The sequence below is a fragment of the Homarus americanus genome, unplaced genomic scaffold (genome assembly GCF_018991925.1).
Source record: "Homarus americanus isolate GMGI-L3 unplaced genomic scaffold, GMGI_Hamer_2.0 scaffold48220, whole genome shotgun sequence".
In the NCBI taxonomy this organism is placed as follows: Eukaryota; Metazoa; Arthropoda; class Malacostraca; order Decapoda; family Nephropidae; genus Homarus; species Homarus americanus.
The window spans coordinates 3,206,240-3,219,410 of record NW_024755060.1 but is presented as its reverse complement, the minus strand read 5'-3'; the positions used below and the strand labels follow the sequence as shown (position 1 = coordinate 3,219,410).

At 37.7% G+C, this 13,171-nt stretch overlaps 1 protein-coding gene across 6 annotated transcripts in view; it reads right to left on the bottom strand.

Annotated features, from left to right (window-relative positions):
- Positions 1-13,171, bottom strand: part of LOC121856346 (chromodomain-helicase-DNA-binding protein 1-like) — a 102,654-nt gene that overhangs the window by 35,515 nt on the left and 53,968 nt on the right. For all 6 annotated transcript variants that reach the window (XM_042351839.1, XM_042351842.1, XM_042351840.1 and 3 more), the window contains exons 13-21: positions 12,435-12,557; positions 12,129-12,228; positions 8,595-8,773; positions 5,242-5,384; positions 3,458-3,825; positions 2,955-3,070; positions 1,164-1,388; positions 801-950; positions 352-493 (exon numbers count right to left, since the gene is read on the bottom strand). In XM_042351839.1, coding sequence (XP_042207773.1) covers positions 352-493; positions 801-950; positions 1,164-1,388; positions 2,955-3,070; positions 3,458-3,825; positions 5,242-5,384; positions 8,595-8,773; positions 12,129-12,228; positions 12,435-12,557 — 1,546 coding nt within the window. The remainder of the gene's footprint in view (positions 1-351; positions 494-800; positions 951-1,163; positions 1,389-2,954; positions 3,071-3,457; positions 3,826-5,241; positions 5,385-8,594; positions 8,774-12,128; positions 12,229-12,434; positions 12,558-13,171) is intronic.

Here is a 13,171-nt window from a genome sequence, read left to right as displayed (position 1 = left end):
TGCTCTACAACCCCAATTGACCTTCCAATCAAAATTTACAAGGAGTTTGCAGTCAAACTTGCCACCCCCCTCTGTTCCATTATTAATGCATCACTCAGACAAAGCAAATGGCCTAATGAATGGAAAACCGCATTTGTTACCCCTATCCCCAAGGTCCCCACCCCACAGTCCTCTAAAGACCTCAGGCCAGTTGCCATTACCCCCATACCCAGTCTACTCTGTGAAGACTGTTTTTGAATGGGCATTTGCTAGTATTTATCAGTCAATTGATCCACAGCAATTTGACTGCAACTCTATTAATAAACCGTTTATTATCATTATTTTAGTACACACACACACACACACACTCACTTGACATCTTCTTATTAAACACAGTGCGGCCAGAAGTGTCCATTGACTGAATAACAAGATGGTCCAGAACCATCTTCTGTTTCGCTCGTTCTATAATGTTTTCCTCGATGCTATTTTTTGTAACAAGGCGATAGATGTTCACCTGTGAAGAACAGTTTGTTTTAGCTGTTTAGAACATTTATATATAAAGAACAAGTATTATATGCAACTAAAAAACATGCTGTTAGTGAATGATCATGTTATGATGCATTATTTTCAACATTGTCCTTTGTAATGAGGCAATGGATGTTTACCTGTGAAGAACATACTGTCATAAATGTTTAATGACTTATAGATATGTTATAGATAAACAGCATGTTAATAAAGCTAAACAAGCTATATAGATAAATATATAGATATAGATAGATAAAAAGAAAGAAAGATGGATAGGTAGATAGATAGATATATACCTGGTTCTTCTGGCCAATGCGATGTGCTCTGGCCTGGGCCTGGAGATCATTCTGGGGGTTCCAATCAGAGTCGAATATGATAACAGTATCAGCAGTGGCCAAGTTGATCCCTAGTCCACCTGCTCGTGTTGACAGCAGGAAGCAGAAGTCCTGAAAATACCCAAAATTAATTAATCTATCTATCTATCTTTTTCTTTATCTATCTATCTATTCAATATTGAGATGTGAACATATCAATCAATCAATCCAACTTGGGTTAAATATTTAGCTATCTGTCTATACATTAATCTAGGGCTGAATATCTTTACACTGTACTTTAGGCTAATATTCTCAGGCACCAAAACACAAACTCTATCAACGTACAATCGATCCATCAGCATTGAAATGATCAAGAGCTTGCCGGCGGACCTCGCCCTTGATCGATCCGTCTAGCCGCTGGAACGGAAATCGACGGTACTGCAGATACTGGGCCAGGATGTCCAGCATCCTGACCATCTGGGAGAATATGAGGACGCGGTGGCCGGTCTCTTTCAGTCTTACCAGGAGTTTGTCCAGCAGCATCAACTTTCCGCTGCCTCTAAGGAGTTGCTGGCAAAAGAAATCAATCATTGATGTCAATTACTTCACAGAGATAGATAGATAAATTAAGACAGTATGGCCAATCTCTCTCAATCTTAAAGAGAAGTTTGTCAAATAAAATCAACTTTCCGCTGTCTCTGTGGTTCTATCAGTCAATCCTTCTCTCAATTTCCTTCACCAATCCTACTCTCTGCCTTGCAGTAAACCCTCGAAAGTCAACAACAATTTTGGGAGAAAGACGACTTGCCAATTGTTGGGACTTTTAGCAAGTTCTTTTGTGGGTTCATGGGGGGTCACTGTGCACTTAACCCTCCCAGCCTCGCACGACGCCATTGTGGCACCGAACATAAAAGGCGAAAAAACTTACACTCAGCCTCGCAACGCCAACGTGGCATCCAATAGCCTATATTTTCAAATAACTGTAAAAGAGAGAGAGTGAAGCAACATTGCGACGAAGAGAAAGGGAAGAGAGATTATCAACTAAAGAAAGAGAGTTATTAAGACGAAATGCCTTTGATTCCACCCTACCAAACAGTTGGGCAGAAGAGTCACCCCAGATATGAGAGCAATACTCCAAGTTAGGATGAATGAATCCCTTATATACTTGAAGCAACTGCTCAGGGGTGAAATAGCTATGGCATCTGCACAGTATTCCCAACTTTCGGGAGGCAGCTTTAGCTATGTTGAGGATGTGTGGCTTCCATGACATATTAGAGGAAATGGTGAGGCCCAGCATATCTATTTTAGAATTTGGCAGAATGGTTGCCGCTTGAAATGTGATTGGTGGGAGATTATCTAATTTGGAAAGTGCAACTGGTAAATACTGAGTTTTATTACTATTGAATTTAACCAAGTTTCTTCCTCCCCATTCAGAGATGCTACACAGATCCACATTGATAGATGTAATATCAGCTCTAGAAACAGATCTAGTTAGAGAATTAGGGGGGGAAGGGAAAATGTGAAGAAGAATGAAGAGTAGAATCATCAGCATAAGATTGGATAGAATTAGTCGTAGTGTGAAGTAAATCATTGATAAAAAGAAGGAAGAGAGTAGGTGAAAGAACAGAACCCTGTGGAACACCACTATTGGTAGAGAAAGAGCGAGAGATCGATCCCTCGACAACAACTGCCATGGATCGGTTCTCAAGGAAGCTAGAAATTAAAGAACAAAGTGGGGGAGAGAAACCATAAGAGGGAAGTTTAGAGATATGTATGTGTGTGTGTGTGTGTGTGTGTGTGAGACATATGCTTTCATCCTGGGAGGATTACCATTGCCATTGTTTGAGTGTGTGTGTGTTGAACTTAAAGCAGGTCCTTTCTGAGAGTGGGGAAATAAGCTGCTCACTCACAGGTCTGATAGCAGGAAAGAGGTCAAGGGGTTACTCACTGGCGGCAATTTCAAACGACAAATACTTATGGGTTTGAATAAATGGTTCTTGCTTAGGAAGGGTCCGGACTATCTGAAATCTGAACTTTCGAGGGTTTTCTGTATATTTTTTTCCTTACAATCATTAAATTATTACAATTCATTATACACATACAGTATACACATTATATGATGAATGTGAGACCCACCTGAAGTATGTCACAGTTGTTAACTTCTTCAGGCTGTTTAGTAAGGAAACAGTGGTTGCAACATTTCTTCAATTCCATCATAATGTTGACAAATGATGATGTTGACCCTCTGCTGCCTGTAAATATATAGTACTATACTTTAGAGATAGATAGATAGATAGATAGATAGATAGATAGATAGATAGATAGATAGATAGATAGATAGATAGATATATATAGATAGATAGCAACTTTATTTATTGCTCTGGATGGTACAGATTTCTCTCTTTCTCTTACCTTTCTTTAATATTTCATTTTTTCCCAAATATTTGCATATACTGTATAGGATTTATATGCATTTTGCTCAACTTTTGACAATAAGTCTCTCTCTCTTCTCCCTCTATCTTACTCCTTCCCTCTCCCTCTCCCCTTCTCCTCTCTTATTTTCCCCTTTCCCTCTCTTTTTTCCCTTCTCCATCTCACTTTCTCCTTCTCCTTCCCTCCCTTTTCTTTCTTTCTCTCACCTTTCTTTAACATGTCATAGTTCTTGGTCAATATCCACTTATAATACTGTTTCTGCTGTTGCATCATGTCCACTCTCAAAATCTGCTCAACTTTAGACGGTAAAGACTTCTCCACGTCCTTCTTCACTCGACGCAGCAGGAACGGCTCCAGCTGACGATGTAGGCGATGGAATCCCTTCTTCATATTCTCGCCATCGTGCTGCGATTCAAAATAGTCCCAGTCGTCGAATTTCTCTGGCATGATGAAGTGTAACAGGGCCCAGAGCTCCTTGAGTGAGTTCTGTAATGGGGTTCCTGTGATAAGGAGGCGGTGGTTGGTGCGGAACTCTTTCAATCCCTGGTATAGCTGTGACTCTTCATTTTTCAATCTGGAAGGAAAGATTATACATTGCTGACTACAAACATTATTCATTTATACAGTTTCATTCATTTTATAGAACTCAGATTATGCAGTTGCTAATTGAAGTAGAAATTTTTTAAACACCTGTAATTCCTAGTTTTTCACTGAAAGGAAATAATATAAATTAGTTATTCATTTAGAAATGTTATATTGTACATTTGTTATTCATCCAGAAATCCTTTTATTTTAAAATGCTAACATTATCAGTCGACAGTATGTTCTTCATTTTCCAACTTGTAAATGAGTGGTAAACAATAGTTGGAGCTTGGCGGGCCTTTTCCACAGAGCATTATTAAATTGAAAATAAACCTAGCAGCAACTTGCCCCATGGAACCCTAAAGCACCTTTATATATTCTGATGCTGAGCCTGTGTGTGTAAATAAGCATGTTGCCAGGGGTATGTCATGGATTTCTCGGAAAAATTTGTATAATCCATGATTCATTTGTGTAAATATTTCATGTAGATCCACAATGGATATGTGGATAAGATAAATCTTGATAAAATTACATACAGTGGTCCCTCAGTTAACGAAATTTCGGTTAACGAATTACCTTCCATAAGAATATTCAATTCGGTTAACGAATTCCTTACGAATTCCTCTCATCACGTTTTCACTTGCTCACCAGCTGGAATATTAGTCCGCCAATACAGTAATCGGTTCTAGGGCTTAAATTTGTTCCCATTTGAGTAAACATCAAGAAGGTTGTACTATTCAATAATTTTCCAAGTTTTATATTAAATTTTTTAGTCATTTTAACACTTATTTAACGTAATTGCAGTACAGGAAACTAGTTTTTGGTGCGCCAATCAGCCACTTGACTCACCCACCAAGGCGTCAGTTTGTATCTCTGGTCAGTGGAGGTAACATCTTGCTTGAGGCTCTCTTGAACATAAACTATTTTTACGTTTTTACAGTACAATTATTGGTCATTCTGAAATTTATTTTACATATTGACAATGTATAGTGCAGTGCAGTGTTGATTTAAAGAAAATAATCTTGAATTACACCAAGTGAACTAAAATTTTATGGTGAAATGACGGCATGAAGCATGGGGTGACTTCTCTTCCACCCCACTTCTAATTCCGATCATCATCATCATCAATCAGGAGCCTTCTACATCCACACCTCAAAGTAAGTGTACTTTACTGCATTTATTTTTACTTTGTATGTAATTTTCGGTGAGCTGGAACCAATTACCCAAAATCCCATTGAAACAATGGTTTCAGATAACGAAATTTTCGGTTAATGAACGACCTTCTGGAATGAATTGTGTTCGTTAACCGAGGGACCACTGTAGTGAGTTAATCTAACAAAACATTAACTAAACTTATCCTATCCTTGCCAAATAAAACATTAACCTAACCTAACCATTCATGACTCACCTGTGAGCTTCATCGACCACCAGACACGCCCAATGGCACGAGTCTCGAAGGTCCTCTTTGTCTCGTAACAAGATCTCGTATGTTGTCAGGACGGCATTGAACTTGATACGTTTACTGGAGTGTGTCCATTCATACTCCCGTACCTGTAAAATACATCAGTTTAGAACTCTGGTTGGGTTGGGTTGGGTTGGGTTGTTGTCATATTAAGTTTTCTGAGGTAAAGTTTTGTTAGGTTATGGTCAAATTCATAATTAAATGATACTTGGTAGAACTATTGGGAATACTTTCTTTAACAACATACTAAACATCCTGATCAATCTGAGGTGAGCCTTTGCCACCATCTTGAAAAAATGGCGGCCATTTGCGGTTTTTCATGTTTTACTCATTAACCATTTATTTTAGGGAGACGGCAAAATAAAAGATCATAAAATTCTGCACATTTTAGTATAATCAGCTTTTGTGTAGAATTAATACTCTCTAAGAAAACAAACATTATGTTTCCTCAATAGCTGCAACCCACCTCTAATTTTGACACTGTTTTATGTTCCGGTGAGAAAAATAACAAGATTATAAGGTTTATTTTGCTTTTCTATTTTTCAGGTACTAATGTGAAATGGACTAACTTACTTAAATGATAAATACAGACAATTACAAAGTGAAATATTATATATACAAAGTGAAACATATAGACAACTTGAAATATACTGAAAATGGAAGAACTATTTATGTTATGTAGTGAACAATAAAGTGATATATAATTATAAACCGTTTGAAACATCTTGCAGAATATGGAAGAACTGTGTCTTTTATGTGATGGAAGGCTGTATAGTCTCTGTCAAGAGAGGACTAGAACCAGTGAAATGTTAGATGGGAAATGGACTCTGGAAAGAGGAGGCAAACAGTAAGAGTACATGAAAACTGTAGGAAGGAATACACAAAGGAAGATACAATTTAAGCCAAAGTAATGAAGTGATTGGAAGGTACTACAGAAAATGGAAGTTTGACAGCTTCTCCAGTAAAAGAAAAATTGAGATCTGCAATATCTGCATTTGATTTCAGGAGATGCTGCCTCTTTTGTTCAGACGTATGTAATAGAGACTCGGAAAAGAAGAAACCCGTACATAGACGGCGGAAAATTTGGAGTGTTAGGACTTTAGGCTTCAAAGAAAAGGTTCTAGAGAAAGCGAATGAACGGGGTGATTCTTGTGGAAGAGAAGTAAGCAGTCGAATATGTGGTGTATCTTGCTTGGTAGCTGAAGAAGCTGTAAATAATGAAAACTGTATGTCATCTTTTCTGGAAAGTGTGCCAGCAAATGAGAAAAGAAGTCAACCACCGATGAAAGACCTTGCATCAGCATTTGTCCGAGTGTGTTCTTCCATTGAGGACAGCAATGACTGCCAATTTTCATTGCAGTAATTAGTGCAGTTAATGGACGAATATAAGCCGGCAGAAGTGACATTAAAGAAGAAATTAATACAGAACTATGGTGACAATATAATTATTTCTGATGTTGTATATAAACCAACTGCGATCTGTTTCAAAGGAAAGAAATGAAAATGAAGAACCTCTGAGAATAGTTCGGACAGCAGCAGCCATTATAAAGGAAGATATACGATCACAGATGTATGAGGATGATAAGTATCCACCACCAGCAGACCTTCTGAATGATGTAAGAAAAGTGATCCCTCTGTCCCTTCAAACATTTCTGAAAGATGTCATCATAAAAGGGAAAAAGAATAGGGATACAAAACATCTGGAAAAAAGTGTGATGTCATAGCTCACAATATTATTTCAGCTGTTAGGCCACGATATTTCCTGTTGCAGATTCATATTGGTCTCAGAGTGTATATACACAGGAAATATGAATCAAAGCTGATGTTGGATATTTTGTCAAAGCTGGGCATTTGTGCCTCATACAAAGAAACAGCTCTGTATGAAGCCTCAACTGTCATGCAACTGTTCCCAGAAGTTATGGACGGAGTTTTCTCTCAGTTTGTATTTGACAACGCTGATTTTGACGTGCGAACTAGTGATGACTATAACACGTTCCATCTGTATTTCAAAAAAGGAAAAAACAAAATTCTGAGCTTGTTACAAAAGCGTACTGACATACATTCTCTCTTGCACGTTTTTAATGACAGGAATGCCTCCCCAGATGAAACTGCTAGAGTAGGAAAACTTTTCCTTCTTGCACTATATGAGGCACCTAAGAGTGAAACCTCTTTAAATCAGTATTGCATCAAGAACTTTGACAAAGTAATTGGTCTCGATAATAATACAGTTAAACTTGCAAGACTGCCGCCTACAACAGCAGCTGCACTTTCTGAGAGTTTACCATCAGGTTCAGTTGAGGCGAGGTAATCTATTACCACCTGACTCTTGGAGATGGAAGATTCATCATAATAGTTTGCTCACTATTCCAACCCTTCAGGCAGCAGCTCCAGAGTCACTTCTGAATCTAATATTCTGCTTATGCAAAAAAAGTTGTGATGGTCGATGCAACTGCTCGAATATATGCAGTTACTATCGAGGAACAGCATATACCAACAGTATGTCCTACAATATTACTTTCCAAGACGATGATGTTGATACTGACAGTGGTTATAAGGGTAATGATGAGACCCATTTTAGTTTTGCTGTGGATGATTATAATGTAAATGATACTCCTGAGAATGAATGCACATTTGATACTGACCTTAATTATCACATCACTGAATTTGGCTCATAAATTTCATGTGTAACAACTAGTACTGAACAAGTTGCAAAGAGAATGAAACTGTCATAAAAATACTAATCATGGAATAGACCTACAGGGGATACCACATTGACAAAAATGTGCCACATATTGTACCTCATGGGTGATGTGGAAAACGGTACCAGATTATGTAACAATAGTGAAGGGTGTAGCCAGTAGTGAAGATTTTTTTTTTCTCAGAAAGTATTAATCGTACAAAAAGCTGAATATACCAAAATGTGCAGAATTTTGTGCTCTTTAATTTTGGTATTAAAAGTCATCTCTCAAAAATCAACGGTTAATGAGTAAAACATGAAAATCTGAGAACGGCTGCCATTTTTTCAAGATGGCGACAAAAGCTCACTTCGGATTGGTCAGGATGCTTAGAATCGTATTCTCACTATTTGTACCTAGTATCATTTCATTATGAATTAGTACAATTTTTTTCCTAATTTCCCTGGGCTATTAGGTTAAGTTAGGTTAGATTAGGTTAAGCTACAAGGTAAGATTAGGTTAAAGTTAGCATTGATTAGAATAGTTTATGGTTAGACTAGACTAGGTTAGGTTAATCTTCAGATAAAAATTAATATATCCACTGATAAAAAACTTTAAACTTACAATTCTTCGAGAATCACGGTCACCGATGTAAACAATTACATTCATGTCTGGGGCCCAAGTAGCGAACTCCTTCTGCCATGCATTGAGCGTCGACAACGGCAGGACCAAAATAAACGGACCATACATGTGGTGTGTGTGGAAGAGGTAACTCAGAAATGCGATGGCCTGGATTGTCTTTCCTGGAATGAAACAACAGAATGTGAGTTTTCTGTTTGTTTATCCTTTCAAAGGGTATTTAATGTTACAGTGGCTGAAATAAAAAAAAATAAATGGGAGGTGAATTTGTCATTTGTTTATCATTATATAAAGTGTGAGTACAGTACCCAGGGGCTATACCTGCAGTTTGTAATACAGTTTAAAATTATTATTTAGTTAATTTTTCCTCAAATAAAAAAAAAAGAATTGTGTATTTCACATTTGTTTATGATACATTGTGTCTCTTTGTAAGCTATGTGGTACTCTAAGCTCCATTGTGTATTTGGAACATATTTACAATGACAAAATAAAGTAAAAACAATAATAATAATATTATTATTATTATTTATTCCATTGCTATTACTACTACTACTGCCAATAATAATAATAATAATAATAATAATAACTATGATATCCCCATTAGCCTGAAAAATTGGTGCAGAGCTCTTTCAGGGATGAGAGATTTCCAAGAAAAGAGGCTGTTCTGGGTACAGTACAGTACAGAATAGTCCACATAAACAAAGTGTTTCTGGGAGCTAAGGAAAGTATTCTAAGAGTCTAACCTGAGCATCTCATCTCACATGGACAGACACTGCATATACTTTTATTCACAAAATCTGTTCAAATTGTGTTACAGAAATGAATTCGGCAGTATTGCATATTTGGAGATGTGTTCTTGATTATGTTATTTTTACCTATGAGATATATACAGTATTGTATATGAGGGGTAGAGGAATTAATAAACACATATTATTACAGCTATGTATCTTTACTAATTAATGAATAACAAATAAACAGTAGAACCTTGATAAACCGAAAAATGTGAATCTATGGGGGACAGAAGGATTGGAAATAACAATGCCTATTGGACTATTTAAATCAGGTGTTATAATGCAAAACATGGTCATTAAAACACTCTTACATTAAATATAGAACAGAACTCTCTGGGCTGAAAATCAGAGTTGAGTTTGGTTACCGACAACTGTTTTCACCGAGATGATTGTTAGGTACAGTAAACCCTTGCTATTTGTGGTTTATGATTCGTGATTTCAACTATTTACAGCAAGCAGATGGTGGCTAGTTTATAAGCCTATCACCAAAGTTGATGGTTTTCTTCTTATTTTTCTCACTTGAACTAGGAGTGGTACTAGTACACTTAGGCATCTTGGTACAGTACACAGTAGTAGAGGACGTGGTGACTTAGAGTGAAGCGTGTACATGCGGTGAGAGCTGAATTAAGACTGAGCGGGCTAGCTTGAAGGTGTGGGTAAGCGGCCACGTGGCGCCTCTGTTTGCCATGGTGATAAATTTGAAATATTTCCTGCTCAATTTCTCTCGCGAAATAAAAAAATTATCGCTATATGTAGGAAAATGTCGATATTTTTGGTAGCCGCGATATAAAAAATCTTTACAAAAAGTCGCGATAAATCCCGACCCTACTGTATTTGTGTTTTGAAACGGAACTGTCGGGCTTTTATTTATCTGAGTTATTTTTCCCAGTCATACATTTCTTTCTTATCTGCTTTCTTTGAGTGTTATTAGTCACTAATTAAATCATTACATGTATTGGCAATTTTTTTTAAAATTTAACCTTGTGTAAATAAATCAAAACACCATGGTTAAGAGTGAAGGAGGGGTGGGGGGGGACATTATTGATTTTTTGGCAAAAGGGGAATGACCTGGAAAAGGTTGGGAACCCCTGCTCTAGAAGAAGCCATTAGGAATGTAATTATTCCAACACCAGTGAAAAGCCACCACCTTACTCCAGCACTACCACCAAGAGAAGGAGGAATTTGAACCGCTAACCTGAAGGAGCTTGCACAATTATGATGTGGTGTATCTCGACTTTAGCAAAGCCTTTGACAGAGTTCCCCACGAAAGACTAATAAGAAAAGTGAAGGCTCATGGCATTAAAGGAGATATTCTAAAATGGATTAGGGCGTGGTTACAGGACAGGAAACAACAAGTGAGCATTAAAGGCACTAAATCCCATTGGAGCAACGTCACTAGTGGAGAACCCCAAGGCTCAGTACTTGGACCATTATTATTTATTATACAGGTATATATAAACGACACAGATATCAGCGTAGACAGCAACATAAGTAAATTTGCTGATGACACTAAAATAGGGTGTGTAATTAAATCTGACGAGGACTCTGCAAAACTACAGGAAGATCTAAAAAAAAATTTCGAATGGTCTGAAAAATGGCAGACGAAATTTAATGTGGACTAATGTAAAGTACTCAGTATAGGAGATGTAAACAGAGAAACCAGATACCAGATGAACAACGATGTTATTGCCCCCTAATGTGACCTCTTTTATTCAGCTTATGGATCAGGGAGCCATTGCCTTACTCAAAAGAATGTATTTGAAGACAACAATGAAGCAAATGGCAGATTCAATGAGTTCTGACCAAGAACTGACTGTCCAGCAATTCTGGAACAATTTCACAGTCAAGGATGCCGTCTTTAACGTTGCTCTGAGCTGGAAATCCCTCTGTGAACAAGCCCTCCGGCTATGATGCGGAGGAATTGGGCAGTGCGGTATATGGAGTAGGTAGAAAATGGTGGAAGTGTGGTGTAGGTATGAGAGAGGGAAGAGGAGTGGAGGAGAGGATTGCTTTGGTTAAGGAATTCACGATCAAAGTTTTATCGCCAGGCTGAAGGTAGGAGGAGAGAGATGTGTACACCCTCAACTTACAGCTGGCAAGAAATTAAATGTATTAGTCACATTGTTATATTGATGGCATCCAATCTTTTCATGAACAATATCAGTCATGTCAGCCATAGTAAGGTAGGATGGAGAAGGGGAATAGCAGTGATGAGGAGGGTAGAGGCTAGTGGTAGAGGTTGAAGGGAGGGGGGTGGGGTGGCTGGTGAAGGGCGGTGGGGTGGCTGGTGAGGGAGGGTGAAGGGGGGTGGGGTGGCTGGTGAGGGAGGGTGAAGGGGGGTGGGGTGGCTGGTGAGGGAGGGTGAAGGGGTGTGGGGTGAGTGAGCACATGCTGGACAAGGTACTACTCGCTCTCAAAATACACGCTGGGCAACACTGCAGGGCTCCCCGACAACACTAGCACCTCCTGCGATAGAATCACAAGTTCAACAATTGTCACAAACATCCACTCAGATGGTCCAAGGACACTGATCACTTCTTGCTCTAAAGTTACACTTACGAATAGGATTTCCTTGAAGCTGGACTGGGTGCCATGATAACCATGTTGAAAATACATGAAAAACACAGAGCTCCTCACTGCACATGTAATAATACAGTTATGGAATGCTGTACCCTCCCCAATGTTATGTAAATTTCACATCTAAAGGACTTTACCACAATCAACTTACCGAGACCCATCTCATCGGCTAAAATCGCTGAATTGTGTTTACACCAAGAGTGAATTAGCCAATTAACTCCCTCCATCTGGTAGTCTCGTAGCTCTAGGTCCTGTTGACAAAAAATACAATTTACATTTCAATTTCTGCTAAAAAAATATCAATATTAATATGTGGAATTCAGCAAATATACAAACACAAAGATAAACAATCATAAACATAAGTAAACATAAACAAACACAAACAAACATAAATATAAACAAACACAAATATATACAAACAAAAACAAGCAGATAAACATAAGCAAACTCAACATACCTCGTTACTTCCTCCGAGATAATCTGGCTGGACCTTCATTGGACAAAACTTTGGTCGATGTTTCAAGGCTGGACATTGTTTAGGGGTGCAGGTGGACTTTTCCCTCTCTCGGAAGCTCTCCAACTGCAATGCAGTAATAATAATAATAATAATAATAATAATAATAATAATAATAATAATAATAATAATAATAATAATAATAATAATAATAATAGTAGTAATAATAATAATAATAATAATAATAATAATAATAATAATAATAATACTGTACCATAATAAAAACAACAGTAATAATAATGTGATATCCCTGTTAACCAGAACAATAGATGCACAGCACTTCCAGGGATGACAGATTTCCAGGTAACCAGACGACTTTCTCAAACCCAGAAAAATTCCTTATCCCTGGAATCTTTTCTGGTTACTGTACTGTATTGTCTAAACTAGACACCTTGCACACACAGACACTAGCCCACTTCCCTAGGAGATGTCTTGAATAAAAACGAAACCTAAAGTATTTTTTGAGAGATTGTGATAAGTATAAGTATAAATAAGCAAAGTTGTAGCCCTTCAACACAACATTACATAACATTTTAAAATATGTTGTGAGAAAGCAGAAAGGTGTGGGTGATTAGAGAGATGGACTTACGACAGGGTTAGGGACCCAAATCCAGGTCATAAGTCGAAATGGTCGTAAGTCGAAAATGCTTAAATAATACATAGAAAATCTAAAATTGGCG